General features: G+C 37.9%; 1 protein-coding gene across 1 annotated transcript; it reads right to left on the bottom strand.

The window, feature by feature from the left end:
* Positions 1-4,362: 4,362 nt before the first annotated feature.
* Positions 4,363-22,228, bottom strand: top3a (DNA topoisomerase III alpha). Its single transcript, XM_030141723.1, has 19 exons — positions 21,717-22,228; positions 21,432-21,491; positions 21,264-21,337; positions 20,634-20,709; positions 19,190-19,298; positions 18,848-18,991; positions 18,533-18,703; positions 18,347-18,447; positions 14,649-14,723; positions 14,379-14,461; positions 13,744-13,954; positions 13,406-13,591; positions 9,940-10,069; positions 9,688-9,801; positions 9,423-9,588; positions 9,160-9,306; positions 8,909-9,031; positions 6,853-7,568; positions 4,363-5,413 (listed from the first exon to the last, which is right to left on the bottom strand). Exons 1-19 carry the CDS (start codon positions 21,933-21,935, stop codon positions 5,250-5,252), a joined length of 3,069 nt encoding a protein of 1,022 aa, XP_029997583.1. The 5' UTR covers positions 21,936-22,228; the 3' UTR covers positions 4,363-5,249.
* Positions 22,229-22,726: the final 498 nt, after the last annotated feature.

Below are 22,726 nucleotides of genomic sequence, written 5' to 3'. Positions count from 1 at the left end.
CAGTTACACTTACAGGTCTATTATACTCCGCAGACACTTTGTTTGCACACCGAGGACCCTCACTGCTATAAAATCATTACACTGATTCTTGAGATTTTGGAAAAAACATGTCCCACTCATAAAAGTGCTAATTCCATTGAAACGGAATAATATTTTTACTATAAAAATTGTCATAGTAGATCTTTTAAGGGTCTTTTGCACAAATGTAGCCTTTTTTTTTTCTATAAGTTTGTTTTTAATTTAATGAATTTTATAATAATCTGTTAGCCCATTACCCACAAAATGGATTGTCCACTGAATCACTTGAAAACTAAGAGCCGTGAATTTTCATTAACATTTACTGTTATTTTGCGTTTCCTTAAAACGTGTCCCATGTTTCTGTCAACACTGTCAGATATTTTAAAAAAGACTAAAAAATCAGGCACCACAGGGTCACCTGTATTCCTGAGGACTTTCTTCTTCACCGTCTAGATCCAGCACATGCAAGATGTTCACTCAGCCTCCTTTAAGTGTGCTATGTCTTCAAAAGTCTTTACATATTTATTGATGTCTTCACTGTCACAACCATGATGTGTCAAAATCGTTACTTTTGTATAGAAAATATTAAATAGAATTATTGTATAAATGTATACATTTATAGTAGAGCTAGAGGTAGTTAGCACCCCAGGCTAACACCAGATGGCTAATGTGTACAGCTCATGCACAATATGTTAAAAAGTAGTTTTTTGTCAACGCCGTCAGATGTCAACACCGTCAGGTGTTCTGTCTGACGGTGCTGACATGTAGTTAGACAGTGTTGACAAAAGCCCAAAGATCATTCAAAATTGAGGATTGAATATACACTAATGTGTTGACCTGTGTTACCACATTTGTCCAGCAGTCACCACCAACACCTTCTGGCCATGGCAATGTGATTGTAAGGCTATTATATTACAAAATTACTCATATCTCCCAAAATATTGGTCCGATCAACTTGCTGTTTTCAATAGTCTGTTCATTGACCAAAAATAGATAAGTCTGACAAACTGCAGCAATCAGCACTTTCTGGATTTTGTGTGAATCCTGAGACACACATACACAAACCACTTGGCTTTTATAATACAGATTATGATCACAATAAATACTAATATGACTTTTCATGTTTCATTAACCTCTTTATCTATTTTTTATCGCAAAATTCCCCCTATAGTTCTTCCATACAGACCTACAACACCATTTAAAACATTTTAACATTTTAAACTGCTCTGCAGCTCATTGTGCTCCATCTGTGTGTCGTACAAAGTTATGTCTGTTCACAGACATTTAGTCGTTGAGGATGCTCATAGTCAGAATATTGTAATCCTACAATGTTCCGTATTATATGTATCCCCAATGACAAAACCAAATGGAAATGAATTTAACCAACATTTGACACAATTTCATTAAACTCTGACTTATATAATTTTTGGAAAGTTATGGCAAGGCAGCAGCTATCAGTGGAGGAGTGAAGGAGAAGAAACAGGGAATGGATTGTAGAGAAGATGTAAAAAGGAGTTAGAGAAAGGTGTGGAATCAGATTTTTAAAAAAATAAAAAAATGCTATAGCTACAGCCACAGTACTGTGGCACACAATATCAGTTTGTCTACTGCCACAGAGCCAATCAAATGATCTGAATTCTGCACTCTGAACGTTGTCCCAGTGGCTGATTTATATTCATCAAAAACCTGGGGAAATTCCACATATGAGGCAAAACAGTTGCCGTGTTGCATGTTGTTTGCCTCCATGATGAAACTGAAAGTGTGAATAGGCACAAAGCAGCTTCTGGTAACTGGTCCCCTGTCCTTTTACTGGAACCAGATAGGCCCATGGCATGTGTGATGGTTCTGTCCACAGTACTGTGTCAGCAGGGGGACAGGGTACCAGTCTACACAGGATGGAACCAGGGCACTGATTGGATCTGTGGTCATAGACATATGACAAAGGTAGTCCCACAGGACTGTGGACACCTTGTTTAAAAAAAAAAGTGTCAAAAGAATATAGTAAGAGAAATAGTTTCGTTGTTTATGTTTATGGTGTTCCTTTCTGAAATTATATAATGTTCACAGAATAAAATAATAACTTGTCAAATTTGCCTATTTGTTATTTGTTCCAGAATAGTGAAATACAGTTTTTAAGCAAAGAAGCATTAACTTAAGTGATGAAATGTTGGAATTGTTCGACGTAATGAAGCCGCTGTCAACACCGTCAGATGGAGCTTTATTTGTTTTTTAGTGAATATGCTTATAATCTGTTTTGTCAATGCAGTTGAATTATTAAAGTAGTTGTCACTTGAAAATTAGAAATGTGTTTTTTTAATTACAGTATTGTTACTTTGTTTAAAGGTACAGATGAAAGTTGTGTGATGCTGTTGCACAATTGAGGAGAACGAGAGAACTAGTAAAAAAAAATGAACAAAACCGAGTATTCAACATTTAGCAGCATATATGTGTACATATGGTGTCAGACACAATTATTTAAAGGTTGAAAATCCATACTTGACTAAATAAATAGGAATAGTTAGCTTTTTGTTGTGTCTGACGGTGTTGACAAAAACAAAGTGATGACAGGAAAAACATCTATTTTATGAAAAAATTACAAAATGGGGAGGTTGCATCACTATAAAACTTGGTGGCCAAGAAATGGTTCTATGACCATAAGACTTAAGATTTTTTAAAAATTAACTTTTTTTTTTTCACAAAAAAAATCCTGTTTTATCCAAAATCTCAAGAATCAGTGATTATACATAAATATATTTATACTTTTTTTTTTTTTTTTTTTTTTTTACATAAATCTCTTAAACCTCTTCAGCTCTGCTCAAAACTACCAAATGTTCAATAATTTTCAGGACTTTAACCCCTTAAATATCAGTCTGAATATGTAATGCCACTTGTTTTATTAAAAAAACAAATAATACATGGAGTCCTGGACATGTTAAAGATCCGCAATAACACTGATTTTATTGGTTTAGTAGTTTTTGTTCCATGCAGGACCTTCAAGGCAAAAAATGCTTCAGTGACTTAAAATGAAACCATTTTTTAATCTTACCAAAAAAAATCAAATGCAATGAAATCTATATTGTTGCTACTTTTGAACGTATCCAAACCTAGCAATGTCCCACCCCACTATCTATAAGAAAATATCAAAAAAACAAATACAAATTTTAAAATAAATGACATCATATATTTAAAATGGCATTTAAAGGGTTTAAATCCTGAAAATTATTGAATATTTTGTAGTTTTGAGCAGAGCTGAAATGGCTTAAGAGATTTATGCAGAATACTGTTGCAATGATGATTTTAATAACAGCTATTTTGCAAGTACATATTTGGCTCAAGGGTCCTTGAAGGGTAGTATATTAAAAGGGTTAAATTATTTGTTGTTTACATAAAGGTCCATCATGTAAGACTCAGGATGATTTAGGAAGAAACAATTATTAAAAACAGCATAAACCTATTACATCATAATAAACATTTGTGTTTTGGTCATCTTTTGAAGTCTGCCATGCTGTCACTCAGACATCTCTGTGATATTGTTGACCATGTTCGTTATTTACATCACTAAAACTGAGTGAAAAAAAAAATCGGTGGGAATGGATAAATGAGATTTTGAGAGATATTTACCGCTGATAAGTTCTTATGCTTTTTCCATGTCCTCATAGTTGATCACCATTTCATGCCCTATGGTTGACCAGATAATCCTGCACCACTTGAACAAATTAATCCCAGCTGTTAATTGTAGGGAACTGAGCTTTGAGGGGAATACAGGATCACCACCGAGTTCTCCAATCTGGGTTCCAGTGAAAATTCCAGTTTTCAGTCACGTTGGCGTGACCACTTTTTTTTTGGTATGGTTCTAGTGTTGGAAGCATCTGGATTTGATCATTAACAATTTATAGAACTAGAATACCGGAATGATGCTGCTACTTGACAATGAATTCAATCAAAATTCTGACCTGTTACAGAAATTCTGATTCCAGATTTGGAATCAGTGTTGTTGGTTTGGGTATAATTGGGCATTTTCTTGCAATAGCAAAATCATTCTTAACCAATGTAATTAGAACCATAAATAACCACCAGCTCTGCCATATCATCAAACACTTATATTTAAGTGTCTTTAGCAAAAATGTTTCAAAGTTCAGTTGAAACTGGCCCATAAATACTACACAGGACAAAACCAAAAGTAGAGCAGGCAAAGAAAAAAACAAAGCATGACTTAAAACAAAACCAAAAGAGAAACCAGCTGGAAAGAAAAAACATACCCTAAGATTTCAGTGAAACCAAAACTAACAAGCTGTTGTAAATGCTGAGCACCCTTGACAGTAAGGTCATTAATAACCACAGAGGGATAATACACTAGAGTTTATTAGCATTAATCAATATTAAAATAGAAATCTTTGGTACTGACAGCTCTTTTTCTGTAATTATATTTGCAATGTGTGAACATGCTTTGCTGTTCTTTCAACAGCAATTAACAGTCTGGCAAATCAAGAACTGGCTGCTGATTGTTAGTGATGTGAAAGTGATAAAATTTCACATATAACACATTAACTACGTCATTAATCATGAACAGAAATGTTTTAAAATATACATTTATTCCTTCTTGGAGAGCACTGTTCCTGCTTCACAGTCGCTGTCTTCCAGCTGCTCTCAGTCACGCTGTGAAGCTTGTGAACACAGAAAAACACAGTAGAAGGGATTAATTCGCTCCAAGGCCAAATGAGAAAATTTCCCATTAACTATTAAGCACTTTCAGGTTACCGCGGTTACAAACACCTACAAGTTTTAAAAGTGGTTCGGCTCCTCAATCAGTGCTGCATCGCTGCGTCTATTCTTACAGTTGGAGCTTTTCCGTGAACAGTTCAACAGTGAACTATTATTCATGAAGGCTGCAACAACACTTTATGGATACAAACTGACAAAACTAACAGTCACAAAAATTTAACATGACCCCAAGAGGCCCCTGACTTTCCTCGCAGGAGCCACAAAGCCATAATAAACATGCACATAGCAGATCTGAGGAGACAGAAAAAGCTTTTATATGGAAACAAAATGTCTAAAATGTATTGTTTTATAACAGTGTTAACAATACTTCATGTAAAGCTCAGATAAAATGTCTGGGATTTCTCAAGAAGAGATGTAAATAGGCACTTACAATCTGAGATACATTTTATTGAAGTCTCTGACTACACTACACTCTTGAATCACAGTGTCCATTGACTCCACAGTGTGGGTCACCGCTGTGGACAGGTGACTCGGGTGTGTCCAGGCATGTGGCAGATGCCGCAGTTCCGTGGTTTCTTAGCAGCAGGAGGTTTGTTAACAGTGTTGTCTCCCATTTTCTTCTTTCCGTTCATCCGTCTGTCTCCATTGCCGTTACATCCACCACCAAAACCACCTGACATAAGGGAACAGACGTCAAATAAACATAAAAGACACAACTGATGTTTCTGTTTGCGTGAAGATTTTGCACCTCCTGTAACTGGAAGCCTCAAGGTCCCGCTGGGAGTGTTTATGAGTCATGACAACTTGTCTTAGTAAAGATGCAAGTGCAAAGGATTTCACTCTCTGACATTAGATCTGTACATTTGGCTCCATGAGAAAAGCTTGTTGATCAACAGTGAAACATGAGAAACCCTTGACAAAAGTATGTCTTAAATGTATTTACACATATATATATATATAAACTGATTTGTATATGTTTTTAATCTGAAGTACAGCACACTAAAGATGCCATCTAACATTTGGTATTAAAGACCACAACAAAATCCTGAGTGTACTTTTTAAACATCTGAAGATTTGATTTTCTTAAAGTCAACTTCAAACCCTGCAACAAATTTAGAAAAAGCAACTATACGCCTTTAAGCTGCTCACTGATCTATTTTTAATGCAGCCACAATAAGTAGCCCCTTTTAACTCAATGTAGCCTGTTTGTGTAAAAATATTACTAATCAAAACCTGATAATACTAAGACTATATAGTGTGACTGTGCTTTGTACAGTGCTCTGGTTTGAGCGACTTATTACCATCAGAATATGAAGATGCTCATAGTGACATTTCTAACAGCAGAGGCTAATGGGGGGATTAGTTTTGCAGGTGTCTGGTTATATTTCCATGTCTTTGTAAAGCACGTTGAATTGCATTGCAATTCAATTGCAATGAATGGTGCTATACAAATAAACTTGCCTTGCCTTGTTCAGCATTTTTACATGAACAGGATCTGTAATTTTTTTGTATATGATAAAATAATTATGAAACTTGGCTGTGATGCATCTTCATCTGTCTGCAGTCCCCACTCACACCACTATCAATGCTGTTATGGCAAAAGAAAGTGTCATTTTTTGGGGAATAAAATTGATGATTCCAAGCTTTCCACAATAAACTCTGAACTTAAAGACAACACCTTGCCTCATCGATGATGAGCCTGTAATATTATGTTAAGTCATGAATCAGATCGAGTTTGCTGTGTGTGTCTTTTCACCTGGCCACATCAGACCCTGGGCGCAGAAGAGACTCCAGGTGATGATGAACCCATTGCTATTTATATCGAACAGGCTGGTGCAAATATTTTCAGATCTTTTATCAAACTGCAGTTAAAACTGTCGCAACATTTGCATCACCAACAGTATGAATAGTTTTGATAAGAAATCCTTTGGGCAAGTATTTTGCAATTTCTTGTTGTTTATTAGTCATGCCACTGGTGTGTAAAGGCCTTTAGAGTGCAACATAACAACAATAAATTTCTAAGTCAGCTAATTAATTAGGCATCGGGATAAAAATAAAACAATTAACATTTTTTGAGTGTGACACAGAGAGGTGTGTCTGTGTGTGTCTTGCCTTGTGGAGGTACATTCTCGTCAGCCCACTGGAAGAAGTTACATTGTTGTTCTCTTGGTTTCCCACATGCATGGAACATGCGCCCTTTGTTGGGACCATCTTTTTGCACAGTACGCGTTACCACCGCCTCATTGCAGTTGCACACAGTCTGTCCTACATGTCCTCCTCCTCCTGTCCTTCCTTCCAGCCCCCTGCCCTCTCCAGCTATATTCCTGAAGCCCAGAGAGGGTCTGGATGGCTGGGGGGTCCTAGGTGGAGGTCCTCTACCTTGTGGCTCTCCCTGCTGGTCGGGTTGATCCGCCCATAGAAAGAAATTACAGCTACCAGAGTTGCATTTGTAGAACTGGCGACCTTGGTTAGGACCATCTTTGCGCACAGTCAGGAGGACTGCATCCTGACCACAATTACACACAATGGCATCGCTGCTGGTGTTCATACCTCTAACACTACCACCTGGTGGGGGTCGAGGCTGTGGGGGGGTCCAGGAAGAGATAGGAGCAGGAAGAGAAGGTCGAGGATTCGTAATTCTCGACGGTTCTGGTCTGGGAGGTCTGAGAGGTGGAGGCCGAGGGTCTCCTTGGCCTCCACCTCCACCTGGTCTTAGGTATTTCAGATCTAACACCTCTCTGAGAGTCTCATCGCATCCTCCAATGCAGCCAACAAATTCTAAAGGCATCATGGGAGGGAGGGTGCCCCTGCGGAACTTAAACTTCAACCTGAAATAACAAAGAAAAGATATATGTCACTGAAGTCAACCAAATGGGAGGTCATTTCAAACCAGTAATAGTCCATGTTCCCAAAAAATAATAAACAGCTTTTAAAATGACAGAGAACATCAGATCTGATGGTTGTGTCAACTCTTTAGAGTAACAAGTTCAATATGCAATGTAAAACGTATGAGTTATATTGTCGGAGTTAATGTTGCTGCAATTAAATGTAAAATTCAACATTCTTCCCACACAAGGTGACTGAGTTACAGTCACTACCAAAAATATGTACTACAGCTGATGAGGAAAGAAAAAAAACTAGCAAAAATTCTAACTCAAGTCACCCAAATCATTATCTGTAGAATTAACCTGCACTACCAAGTACTATCATCCATAGAGGAAAGCAAAATAATTTATGAATGTATCTGAAATTTAAAGACACTGTTGATAAATCAATATGAAGGGCAGGTCTAGGTGTTCTAATATAAAAAGGCCCTCAAGAAGTGAAAGAAAAAACATGCTTTTCAAAATGCTTCCAAGATTACAATTAGGATAATACACCAAGTTGCCGTGGCGACCACCAAGGCAGCAGCAGCAGCAAGAATCAGCTTACCACTGCGGACATCTGCTATTATCAGCATCAGAAGTTATCCAACAAGATGAAACTTTTGAGTGAAATCTGATTTAAAAAAAACAAAAAACCCTGATACTGTTTTCGAGTAAGTACTGTAGTTCAACTCTGAGCTCTGTACCAGGTTGGTTGCTATGGTAACAGATGCTGGTGTGGAGCACTTTGGTTCGCTGTGAGCGAGTGTGCCCTATATTTGGACTGAGCCGAGGCACGTGCTCAAGGGGTTAACGCCCACTTGTGTAAACAAGATTTTGACAAGATTCTTGCGCTGGTGAACTGAGAGATTCATCTGCGTTTGTCAGTATAGTTCACCATGTGCTGCTGACAGGACCTGGAGTCCCTCTGAGTTCTTAATACTGTAGAAAAGGGGAGCTGCATTTTTGTGGCAAACTTCAGTGAATTGAGCAATTCAACATAGTTTACAAGACCAATGTATGTGTAAAATCAGTGGAGCTTACTATCATAACATTTCAGAATTGAGGGACTATTTTTATTTCTAAAAATAATGTCACTTAACTGTTTTGGCAACAGACGTGTGCAAATTCATTAAATCTAATTACAATCTAAACTGATCTTAAAGATTCAGTCTGTAATAACAGTGCAACCTAGTAGTGAGTGTTGCAGATTGTAAATCGCTGAATGTGCTGCTCCTCCTCTGCAGTGGTCACTAACAGTGTAATCTACCTGATGAAAAGTTCACTGTAAAACAGATACTGACATGTGAACGGGGCGTGGCTGACATGTGGGACAAACGCTGTCATCTCTGCTGACCTCCAGCACCATGTCAGGGAACCACACTGCTGTCTTACAGGCTGGGAATCCCACACAGGACAAGTACTTACTGCAAGGAAACGAAGACAGAGAGGAGGTGGGGGCAGCATATAGAACAGAGACAACATAACATTACAAGTTTGTGCAATTATAGTGTGCATATTCAAGCCCATTCAAGCATGTTTGGTCTCTTCTCACCTGTTTCCTTCCCTCTTCTTCTTCAGCACCATGTCCCGCCCACAGTTAGGACACTTTCGGACCGGCAGGGGGATCTCCATGTCCTGCTGCTCTGCTTCAGTGATCTCCTGAGCTGCACCCAGATATGGTGACAGGGCTTCATCTAACCTGATGTAAGAGCAAAACATTAATTATCTGAATTATACAAAGCAAACAGCATGCAGCAATCAGATAATTGCACATAATACATCAACACGTGCAGTATAATTTCACAAAGTACTAACTTCTTAGCCTTCCTGACAGACTCAATAAAAACAGCTTTATATTTTTGGATGTGGTGTTGCAGCACACTCCGTTTGTCCTTTGTTCCCTCAGACACCAGCTTAAGATCAGCCTCTAATTCACTACGCAGGGTTGGTTTGGACATCTCATAGCCCATGGAGTTATAACCTAAAAGCACATACAGATGCATTTATATGAGCAATCTGTAGCATAATTGAATGGCAGAAAAGTGCATTGAGATATAGCAGAATGTGCCTTTGTACAAACCTTCCACAAGTCCCATACCAAGCTCTCCAGGAAGAAATCTCTGGTCTGGAGTCAGGCCTACATACATGCGGCTCTTGATAGTCTCTATGTGATCTGCATGGGTTGCATCTGTGCCTGGAAGAGAAACACACCATTTATTATGAACACACATAAATGAAGACCTCACTGATACATCCTTGTTTCTTAAATGTTGTTAGGTCAGTATTTCTTTGGGTGCATGAAAATATAGGTCGTGCTTGTGTGCTGTGGTACCGATGCCATGTTTCTCCATCAGCGATATGAGGTCGGCTTCGGTGAGCAACTGTGGCGGGCTTGTCTGTCCGTCCACCATCTCGATAGCGGACGGCTGAAACTGGGAGCCTTGCTCATATACTGGAATCACCTGACACATACAAAGCAGGTTTAATCAGTGACCACATTTGCATGCAAACTATCATTTAGGGTTGTGCAATAGGGTGAAAAATATGAGAACACTTTTTTCTATATTATTGATAAAAATAGGACTGAAGGCCCTGTAGCTCACCGGCATGTTTTATCAGAAATCAATAACAACTTGAATTTGTGAGATTATTAGGTTCTGGTGCTGTGTTAGAGTCCTGAGGTCTTGATGCATGAGATCAATCTCCCAATAGAAGTGGGTGGTACTTTCACTGGAGGAGAACTCAACTAATTAAATGAAAGTCCATATATGACTTCCTATCAGCGCTCAATAGTAACTATACTGATATCTGTAACCATTTCCATGTTATAAACCATCAAAACATGGCCAATTAAAAGTGAAGGCAAATTTTTAAGTTCAAAAAATTTGCAAAAAAAAAAAAAAAAATCATATTTTTTCAAAACTGTGAACATACTTCGTAGACATTGTCCTAAGAAAGCCACATAAAAAAATGTAAATTAATCCAACCAGTAGTTTTGGAGAAGATTGTTGAAATCTAGATGTGGGTGACCTTGAGTTTGACCCTTCAAGGTACTTAATCAAATTAATCAAATAGACCCAAATGAAAGTCCATATATGACTTCCAATCAGTGCTCAATAGTAAAGACATAAATATATCAAACAATTTCCATAACATGTATAAAATTTGAAATAAATCCGACCAATAGTTTCACTGGAGAAGTCTAAAGAAATTGCTTATGAAGACAAAGACGACGACAACAAACACAGCACCTTCACAATAGCTCATGTCCTATCGGCTGGTGAGCTAAAAAACAGTATTTACACCTACAGTTACCCATGAAGTTGGAATAATTTTGTCTTCAGACACATTTATCTTTTTCTTTCTATTTATACATCTCAGAAATCACCTTTAACCAGGTGTGATGTTTACATCTTGAGTCCCACTTACACTTTATCTATGAAGAATAAATCACATTGTCACAATCATTTCATGAGAAGATTTAAAAATATTTTATATCTACTTTATGGGTAACAATATGGAATTTGATGTTGCTGTCACTCTGAAGATTTCATGGACAATAATCTTCATCCTCTCAGTGCAGTAAAGATATACCTCTATGCATGTACACAAATGAAAGTAAAAAAAGGAAGCTACTGTCCGATATTTGTGGCCATATTAGTATGGATTTAAAGGTGTATGAATGAATCCTAACATCTGTCACAGTGGAGATTTCAGAATTCACAAGGTATACTGAATGCTTCATGAAGTCCCAGATCCTGTGTGAAGGAGCAGGAATGTGACTGAAACACTACTTTGGTACAAACATTTACATGCCTCAGAAAAGCCTTTGAGAGTTCCTCACCAAAGGAAAATAATTTGTTAAATTATGGGTGTTGCATTTACTTATTCTGTGCTATCTAATCTAATCATGTTGAGTAAAAATATACAAAGCCTATAACATTTTCAGCATTTCATTGTGACCCTGTTCATCAAGCCACTCCACTACATTATGATCATGCTCTGAATTTGTCATGTAAACCAGTCGTCCCCAACCTCCAGTCCCCGGGCCGGTACCGGTCCATGGATCATTTGGTACCGGGCCGCAAAGAAAAAAAAATTGTAGTTAATATTAAAGGAATTTTTTCCATTAGTCTTGCAGAGATTTTATTTTGAAAAGCAACCATTTCCGCCCTCGCCTCACAACCGCTCTTGACTCTGGTGCGCCATTTCAAGAATCAGTACTAACGCAAGCTAAAGAAATGAGCCAAAAACAAAATTCACTGAAGAACTTTTTCGGTAATAAACGAGGAAATGATGAGGCTGTAGAAGGGTCACAGACTGCCTGCAAACAGAAAGCTGCATTTATAAGGAAATATCATGATTCCTGCCTACGTTACAGGTTCATCGCAACAGGTGACACACAAGCACCTCAAAACTGCTTTGGCACATCAATCCATGTTTGAGACAACTTCAAACCTCTTTGCAGTCTGGATTAAAGTCAAAGCAGAATGTGCGGCTATCGCCACAAAAGACCTGAAAGTCCTTTCGTTTCCAACCTCATATCTTTGTGAGGCTGGGTTTTCTGCAATGACAGTTACCAGGTAGTAGACTTGGATATACAGAACACAATTGGACTGTGTGTCTCCCATCACCCCCAGATGGGACCATCTAGTTGCAGGGAAACAAGTCCAGGGTTCCGACTGATTCTGCATTAGGGTGAGTTGATATTACTGTAGAATCATTGTAATTGCCTGATATACAGTGTAAGTGTTTCAGATCACGTGCTCTGAACTGACAAAGTTTTTTGTTATTGGAACCCCTGCACCTCTACTCGGTCCGTGGAAAATTTCCATGCATGAAACCGGTCGGTAGTACAAAAAAGGTTGGGGACCACTGATGTAAACCACATATTTAGATTTTCTGGATTAAGCCGTTTTCTGGATGGAGCATTTTTTAATGAAGACCTGTGAGATATGTTGATATTATTCTAGTTTTATGAGGATTTTCTGGACATTTGGAATATGCAAGTTTTGCCACTCGTTTTGACACCTGGCCACTACTCATGGTCAGCTATGGGTAGAGACAAAGATCCTCTCGGGTAGAGATAGGATACGCCAGCAAAAGCCAGAAACACAGGTACGCTCTGACAGGATTTCAAAAGGATTTTGGAGGTGAGGAAATATTAAACAGCTGACCTTTTCAAGTGGAACATCTGCCACAAGTGAAAAACTTTGAAAGAACAACCCTCTTTTACTCTAGGTATTCTTGGCTGCATGTAAACAGGAATATTTGCACAATATTCATATTCGCTGGTAATGTAAACAGCTATTAAGAATTTTGCATAAATAGAGTAAAATTTTAATATTTTGGCAATGGTTGTGCAAATGAATCTACATTTCAACAAGATAAATCAAGAACTTTTAAGACAATTATGAATTTAACACCAATATCACTGGCAAAAAAGTACAAAGGACATCATGTTCCAAAATCATTTGGAGGGTTTTAGTTGTGCATTGCTCAGCATCAAATCAAAATGTTATTTTCAACAGCTGTTCTCAAGCTCTTACCAATATTGGATTAACATAATGTTAACACAAACATTAATGTTTGTTTGTAAGACCTGTCAAAATCATATTCAAGCATTTTAAAGTCTAAAATTCAGAATATTGGATTTAAGACTGTTTAATACACTACACATGACGTCAAGTCTTATGTCTTCAGATGAGACAAGCTTCCTAAAGTATATTCATTTGTAATAAATGTGACAAATTATTACAGCAGTATACCAACTCTCTGAGTACATTTATATGCCCTACCTTGGCAGTCCATCTGTCATATGGGTAAACATCCAGGTAGTTCCTTGCAATGATCATGAGTCCAGAGGTAGAGAACTTCTCCTGGGCAATGTCTATATCCACAACTGTCTCCTGCCCCAAAGCATCCTGGGACACACACGCCAGGAAGTGCCGGACGATGAACTCATACACACGAGCCTCATTGCCCTGCACACAGCAGAGATGGAAAAAGATCATTGCACAAATTATCTGACAGAACAGATATTATGCAAATTTTGACCAAAGAGACAGATTAAAAGCTCTAAAATAAATGAATGAATAGATATGCACCAACTAAACTCCAATTCTTGTGGACTCACCTGCAGAGTGCCAGTGTACTTTGTGGGGTGTATGGGAGGGTGGGCTTGGTCAGAGTTTTTGCCCTGCCGTGGGTTGGGACCCCCAGGCTGGTCAAGCACCCTCTGGGCGAATGTTCCCCAGGCTGGGCTGTTTGTCTGTTGCTCCACCAGGGGGCCGAGAGCCAGGGTAGCAGGGAAAATGTTTGTCTCTGTACGGGGGTAGCTGATAAACCTGAGTCGAATACACAATTACAATCTATCACTGCACAACAATCTAAAAAAGGGAAGCTTCTTTGGAAATGTGACAGTGCTGGTAATCACATCCATGAAACTTCTAAAAGACACAACACTGCCAGATGGCACCTTTTCATGTACAAAAATAGGCATGGCTTTGAGGTGATGTAACAACCTGGTAAACAAAAACTGCATTTGACACCATAAAGCCTTTTAATAAGGTGGCCAAGCCAACAATGTGACTGAAACAAGTTCAAATGAAACATCAGACACACTGTAGGATGACAAAATGACACACACATTTAGTATACGGTTGGACTAAACAACTTTTCAGAGTGTGTCTTCCACATATTGTGCACAAATAAAGGTGGACAACAGTTTGTCTTAACATCACCTGAAATGCTGCTTGTTGAAACACTCACCCTTGGGTATATAGTTTCTCAGCAATTTTCATGGTCTCTTTGGCATTTATTCTCAGCTTCCGCGAAGCAAGTTTCTCCAGTTCCTGTGGAGACAGAGGTAGGGGACAGAGTTCAGAAAAGGATGATGTTAGAGGGAAGGAACAAAAACAGTACAGCTGACTAATATTTCACTTCCTGATATGCTAGAAAACAGCTCCATAGAAATTCCTGATGTGTTTTGGGATGCTTCTTATGCAAATGTGTTACCGTTTGTTGTCTTTATATTCTTACCACAGTGTCCAAAGGCAGTGGTCTCCATTTGCTCTTGGGTTTGCTGGTTATTGAAGTGACTGTTGCTATGGGATCCTGGAAATGAATAAAATGCTATTATTGTGTGTTCATTTATGAATATGATTTTCAGGCAAGTTTATTTTGATATTTATATTCTGAAAGTTGACAAAACATGAAAATCGACTGCTGTGTCCTGAGGAAACAGCTGCAAGGAGGAGGCGAGGTTATGAATGTAAATGTGCTTAAAGCAGGGATTAGAACACACACACAGTTGGATCAAATCCACGAAGCACTGCTACGTGGGCAATATCTGTGTATTTTTGCATAAAATATTATTTAGTATGATATAGGCAGCACGAAGTCCATTTTCCTCTGCTGTTTCATACAGCAAATCAAATCTGCACCTGTTATGTATTTGCAAAAGTTAGACCATTCATATTTTTTTGGCATTTTTCAGGAATAATTTATTAGTGGCAGTTAAACATGAAGAAAAAGAAGATTTATAGCATGTGACCTCATTTAAAATCAATCAACTCGAAGCCCATCGAGTAGTCACACAAGGCATATATAGACTTCAGCACCTTATCTGCCACCATCTAAACCAGATTTAAACCATGAATTCCACAGTAAACTCAGTAACAGACACTCATCATTTGCACCAGAATTATTAAAAAAAAAAAAAAAATAGGACAAAGGGTCCTGTAGTGCAACAGCATATTTAAAGACATTAATTGACATTTGTTTGACCTATAAAGGTCACTCAAGGTCAAAAGTCATGGAACCAAATGAAAGCCCATGTATGTCTTCCTATCTCCTGCCAATAGTAATTATATCAATATCTTAAACTGTTGTCAAGTCATAGCATTTGGAAATTTGTCCCATTATTAACCAGTGGAGATTTTTAAAAGGCAATGGCTACTGCTACAGTACTGTGGCACGAAAAATTTTGGTTTGTTTATTGCCAAAGAGCCAATCAAATGTTAGTATTTGTACTAGAGCCAATCATGGATTCTGTTACATGAACTCATTAGCCGCTTGTTGTCACAGTGCTGTGGTAATATATGGCATATACTTCAGTGCATTCTTTTGTGCATTTTGCTACCACAGTACTGTGGCAATTGATGGAAGAAATGACAAATTAATGATAGTATATAGTATAGAAGAGGAATTATTGTTCTTAATACTCTATATGTTGTTTTATGGTGTCCTTTGCTCTGTGCTGTCAGTGAGGCTGGAGAAGGTGGGCGGAGCTACATGTTAGATGCAGCAGTGTGCCATGTGACATCTCACTTCTGTGTCAGTTCTGTGTATTGAGTGCTGTGGTCTGAATTCTGCACTCTGAACGCTGTCCCAGTGGCTGATCTACATCACTGCTGGATTTACCTGCTGGCGCTGTGCACCCCACCCCGTTTGAAAATCTTCAGAAAAAAAAAATGCTATTTTGACTGGGAATTGAACCCGAGTCTTTCGTGTAGCAGTCTGAGACATTTCAGAGTGAGCTATATCTCCACTGTTTCTGAGTCTGACCTATTTGCTATCTGATTGCCTTGGTACTTTTTGGGATGTAAGTTACCAGTCTTGACATGATATAACAAGGGCACTGATTGGCTCTGTGGTAATAGACAAACAGATATTTCATACCACAGTACTGTGTCAGTAGCCACTTTGTTTTTAAAATTTCAGAAATTCCTAAAAAATTCAAAAATCAATATTTCCCAATTCTTTGAACAAACTTGACATACCTTTTCCCAAAGATGTTGCACAACAAATATGAAGTCATTCTGACAGACAATTTCAGAGAAGATTCTTGAAAAATTGTTTACGGACAACGGACGGATAGACAAACATTGGACAGACGAATGACAACTGATAACAACTGTCCATTGGACTTTTCCAATTGGACTAAAATTGGAAGAGGAAGATTTTGTAGAAATTTGCACAAAGCATGTGGGAGTTTCAGACATTATGAAATAGATTGCTGTGTGTACAGATCACTTAATATCATACTAAGTGTTTGATATTAATGTGTGTATGTATCATTACACTTCTGTGTTTGTGTAGGAAAACGACAGGTACATCTTCAGGAGCAGTTGTGGGCTGGTGTGCAGGAACATACAATGCTTGCATTTGTCTGACCTCAGTTTAGCTCCTAACAATCATATATTGCGCTGTGACAAACAGTAACAACTAGCCTAGTGATAATTACATGCTCATCAGCTGCAAGCATCTTAGTAAACAATAAGTGTCAGTGTTTTTCTTTGACACTTAAAGCACTCAGACAACACCTCCATTCTGTCAGCTGCTACGACGACCAAACAGAGTTTGAAACTAAAAGATACTGGAAATCAACAAATGATAGATCAGAGAACAATAACATGTACTGACATAATACGATTATAACAAAATTAAAATGGAAGGTAGGGCTTCACGATTTTGGCAAAAAAAAAAATCCCGATTTTTTCCTCTAAAAACTCGATTTTTGATTTTGATTTTGATTTTTGGGTAAAACTACTAAAGACAACAGAAGTCAGCATGCCGTTTTCGTGAGCAGCCAACAATGCAAGGCACTGCTCTAACCTCAAATCTGTGATGGGATCACGTGATGAACCCACAGAAGTTTTATTCTTAATTAAATCTTTATTGAATGAAGTAGAGTATACAAACAATGTATACAACAAGAAAATAACAGAAGTTTGTCAGGGGGAATACACTATAATACAATGTCCAAATACATATGTTTTTTATAGCCTTTTTGTTTCCACATTTATCTAACAGCTTTAAATAAAGTTCAACATCTTTCAAAAAATAAATAATATTTGGTTTTGTGTTACAGAACTTACATTTGTGAATGAAAAATTTAGCAAGTAAGAGGACTAAATTATAAAAAAAAAAAAAAAAAAAAAAATATATATATATATATATATATATATATATATATATTTGGTTTTTTTTGGTTTTGTTTTTTTTTTTCCCTGGGTATCTGGGCCCACAGAAGTGATACCAGTGTAAGTCAGTGACAGGCATCAGTCGTGCGTGCGTGCGTGCGTGCGTGGACCACGTTAATATGAGTGATCCACATGCGGTTCTATTTAAACTGGGGGATCCGTGCGTGGAATAGACCGACCCAGGACACGCTGGAGGGATTCTATGTGTGGAGCTGGTGGATGTGTGTGGGCACAGGGCTGTGTGGGCTCCTCTGCTGAGCCTGATGACCCGAGACCCAGACCCGGTTGGGAAGAAGACAGTACGGTACGGATCCGGGACAATGTAAGATGAGTGATCCACATGCAGTTCTATTTCAGTTGCGGGATCCGTGCGTGAAGCCACGGCTTACATTGCTATAAGTACTGCGGGCTCAATAACACATTTAAAGTCCGGTCATTACACGGACTTCTGTGACAGACCGCTGTCACTGATAGGAGGAGGAGCCTACGGGAGCCCACAAGCACGCGGCCCACAGGCACGAGAGAGATGAAATCGATTTTACGATTTCCCTTTTTTAAAAATCGTACAAATTAAAAAATCCGATTTCGATTTAAAATCGATTAATCGTGCAGCCCTAATGGAAGGATGATTGTAAAAACAGACTGAGTGTGGGGGGGTGCTAGTAGTTCATTATAGTTAATGGGTAAAACCATGATACTACCATACTTTATGTACCCATATACTGTAACTATGTGTACTGTGGAGACGCATACCTCCATGCAGATCTGGTAGAGCACTAGACAAGCTGTGTGGTTAAAGAGACGGTTTCTTTTCCAGCTGAACTCTACAGTGTCCTCCTCAAACTCATGGAGCACTGACATGAAAAGAGACAGAACAGACGGAGTCAGTTAAAATCCTAGATTGTTAACATGAATATAAGTGTGTGGATGAGATTGTACCTTTGATTTTGTAGAAAGTCTCAGGGATGAAAGCCTGAATAGCTTTGAACCGCTCTACCACAAAGCCCAGAGTGGGAAACTGACAGCTGCCATACGAGATCAGCTGATTCGCCAGAGACGCTGGGAAGATCTTCTGAAGTCTAAGGGTCTGGAAACGAGTGAAGGATGCACCTGCATGCAATGAGCACAAGGATGAGGATGGGATCGTATCTTAAACAATCTTATCTTTTTCATGGGTGTTCCAACTACATAAATACATCCACAAAGAGTTTCAAATGGGATATATTTTCAGATACTCAGTGCTTCAGTACTTACCAATCCGCAGGTCTAGCTCCTGACGCACATCAACAGCATCACTGATGTTTGCATCTGGCTCAGTTAAAGTCTCACAAGCTCTCTGAATGGAGTTGGGAGTAATCTCAGAGAATTTGGCACGAAAGACTTGTATATTGGACTTGACTAAACAAAAAAAAAAAAAAAAGAAACTAATATCAGGAGCTATGTGTGAACAAACATATAAAAATGTTGCAAAGTCATAGGAAGAGGAGTTAGTTCCTGACCCTTAATAAAATCTGATTGTAAGATGTGCACGGGAACAAATGAATTGAGTTAACGCTCACACACAAAAATAACAAACATACTGTCATTATACCGTACCTGCTTTGCAGACATCTATTATTTCGAAGCCAATGTTCTCTCCCTCTCTGTCACAATCAGTCCAAATGATTAAGGCCTGGCACTGCCTCACCTCTTTCTCTAGTGTCCGCTAAAGACAAAAACAACAAGCTTGAGTCAGGAGAAATACATATATATAGTGTCATAGTATATATACATTCCACTTATTCACATTATGTTATTTAATCCTAATATTATGCCAACAGATCCAGAGGACACACTGTCAACCAAGGCTGGGTATCCATTAAATCATTTTCATATGATCATATCGATACCTTGACTTCAATACCAGCTTTTACACAATAGTTTTTGATGACTATTTTCATTTTAAGGAAAAAGAAATAATTTTACTAATGATGCTATAAATAGTTTTACTTCATTTATGACATGGAAAGACTGACCTTCTCATTAAGAATCACTGCTGACAAATGGAAAAAAAAAAAATATTGGGAAAAATTAGATGTTTATGTTAATCAAAGAAATCATTGAACTTGTACAATCTTATACTTATGTATGCCTATTTTGACTTTTTTGCTGAATTTGCCCTGAACCTGTCTGTATTTTATTTGTCTAAAGGTTGAACCTAGATGCTCTAATTGTTGTGGTGTGGTTTTTGTTTATTTGTTTGTTCTGTATCCTGTAAAATGTGTATAAAAATAAAGTATGTATATAAATAAATACATACATACATACATACATACATACATAAATAAAGTTTTACTTCAAGGTATCTTTATTATCCCAGTGGAGCAATTTGATGTACCCAGCTGTAAATAAATAAATGTACAAACAAGCAAACAGTCCTGATAGCGAAGGTGCAAATACAATTGATAAGCATTTGTACAATATGATGGTGATAAGATTAGTATAAGATAGATAACAATGAATCTGCCTACAGAGAAGTAGAGAAATCCAGTATTTAGAAAAGTGGTGACAAACAGTTAATCCCTCCACATCAAACACACCAAAGAGTTTATATGGAATTAAAGAAAAGTAATGATCGACATCCACCTCTCTTCATTAATGGAAACATGGTAGAGAAAGTGCCAAGCTTTAAGTTCCTTGATGTTCAAATGTTGGAAGATGTAACAGAGGATGTTGTTATCACAGTACTGTCATAGAAGTCAGAACAAACAGCAATAACTGTTTAACTCACTAAAGAAAGAAAACATTAAGATCAGCTTGTTCCCTTTTACTGCTGCAGCCCTGACAGCTGCCACACATATTGCATCTGAACATGGTACACCAGCTGTGAATCAACTGTGTCCAGACTGCCTAGTTGCCAGCTCTTGAAAGTATCTGCAGCTACCAAGGCTACAATTTTAAACACAAAGAAACATATACACAGAAAAAGAGACAAATACCACAAGTTAAACTGTGTGTAGCATATTTATGTGATATCTGGGATGAGAGAAATAAAGCCTACCTTGATTTGTGTCATGTTATCTGGACAATACTTCTCTACCTCAGCATCAAATAACAGCACAGGATTGCAGCTGTGCCTATGGAAAGAAAAGGAGTCAAAACAGTTAGGTTTTATGATTTGTATGCAGTAAACCATTTGAACTAAATACAACTCTTAGAGTTTCTGAAATCTGGATTAAGCCTAGTCCTAGACCAATGGTTTCCAAACTTTTTCAGATTGTGATTAAAAAAATAAATGACTCATTGGGACCCAAACCCCATAGTGTTTATATTGTTTACTTTTTCCATCTTGCTACATTTTTCTTGTCTTATGTCTTTTTGTTGTTTTGAACTTGTTATGATTACATTGTTTTGTTTGTCTTTTTGTTGGACATTTTTGTTTGTTGAATCTTTTACATTGTTTTGACTTGATATGTCTTAAGACTGAGTGCTTTCCTCTTCATTTCTTGTGGCTTTGTTGAGGTCAAGAACACTCTTCTTCCATATCAATTATGAAGAAAATGACTACACTTACCACGCTTCCAGTAATTATGTATAATACTCTGACAGTTAGCGATCAAATAAACATTTTAGTATAGATCTAGGATTAATCCATGTCTTGGAGACTGAGGCCTAGAATTTTTACACTTACCATTTCTGAAAGGGTGCTTTAAACTCCAGACCCAGTAAATGACCTGACACTGAGGTCATTGTTACAGTCACATTCTGGTCCAAAAAACAGGGACAAAAAACAAAGAATCAGATGCAACTTAAGACACTTAAGGAGAGACAGAGAAAATAGATGTCCACATTCACTTACCTGACCGAAGAGATGATACTCATACTCATAAATTTTGTTAAACTTGGACAGCCCTTCTCTCTAAAACGGAAAGGAAAGCAATTACAACAAAATTTAAATAAAAGTGAATGTGGTGATTATTTAAAGCTAAACGAATTTGTTTACTGATCCTTAACACTGACACGGAGACAACAAGCAGTAGTTCCATTCAATAACCAATTTACAGAAATAACTTTCTATCGATGCTTAAAGGTTATATACTTGCTGGTAAAGTTGCATTTAGAGGTTTATGAGACATGACTTTACCCTTCTGGACCGGCCGTTGGACATGATCTCTGCGATACCTTTAGCTGCGTCATTCTTCTCAGCTACACACAGGACCCGTTTGATCTGAGTCCGGCTCCGGATCATGACTGCCTCCGCACACTGTACGCTTTGTACCGCACACAGCCACCTCTGCGGGACACCCGGCCGCTGTATACCAGATCGTAGCAAATATCTCCCGAGGAGGCGCACTATTAGCATGCCTGGCTACACTCACATGAAGCAGCCCAACTTTCACCTACCCGCTGTGTTAGCATGTTAGCTGAGGTACCTAGCCAAACATAGTATCAGCTCAGGAAACCAAAAAGTGTTCATCTGTTGACTTATTTCACCTCCAACAAAAGACACGGGGCAAATAAAAGACTAACTCGCCAGACTTAGAGATGAAAAATAAAATAAAGAGAAAATCCTACCTCTAATTGTGTGACTTCAGTTTTGTTTACAAATTCCGCGCCAGGCTGTCAAACATCTGCCGTAAAAGTCGTAATAGTGTCGTAAATCGACAGTCGTAGTAACAGTAAAAAAAAAAAAAAAAAAATCTTAAAAACGTTTTTAATAATATCACATTATTATATAAATCAACAACAATACAAATCAACAATTTTGGTCATAGTTTTACATCTTAATAACTGCGTTACAAACACCCATATTAATATTAGAAATTATAAACCGATTAACAGATAGTCCATCCTAAAACAACATTTGGGTTTTTACTCTAAAGGTTATATAAATAATCTGCTGGCCACAGCAATATCTTCGATATTTTTGCCTAACCCAAACCTCAACCCTAATCCTAACTCTTAACCACATGGAAAGACTTCACATCCTTACCTCTAGTCGCTACAGCCATGTTAGATTCTATTTTGACTTTTAAAACGATTCATTAAATAAAGAGGAGATCAATGCTACCACTATAATAATGCTTATAATGCTAAACTATAGGAAATACAATCTAAATTGTTCAGAACTTTAGTTCTGAGAGAGTGGAAAAC

Source organism: Sphaeramia orbicularis, chromosome 8, assembly GCF_902148855.1.
Source record: "Sphaeramia orbicularis chromosome 8, fSphaOr1.1, whole genome shotgun sequence".
Lineage (NCBI taxonomy): Eukaryota > Metazoa > Chordata > Actinopteri > Kurtiformes > Apogonidae > Sphaeramia > Sphaeramia orbicularis.
The sequence above is the reverse complement of the archived record's forward strand: the minus strand, read 5'-3'. Positions and strand labels throughout refer to the sequence as shown.

Bases quoted from the DNA above. Each gene is read 5' to 3' on its own strand.
- top3a (XM_030141723.1), bottom strand. From the start codon at position 21,935: ATGCTAATAGTGCGCCTCCTCGGGAGATATTTGCTACGATCTGGTATA. The intron at 21,338-21,431 runs GTAAGTGAATGT...TTTTTGGACCAG, and splicing joins AGTATCATCTCTTCGGTCAG to AATGTGACTGTAACAATGAC. The intron at 20,710-21,263 runs GTAAGTGTAAAA...TTCTTTCCATAG, and splicing joins AAAGCACCCTTTCAGAAATG to GCACAGCTGCAATCCTGTGC.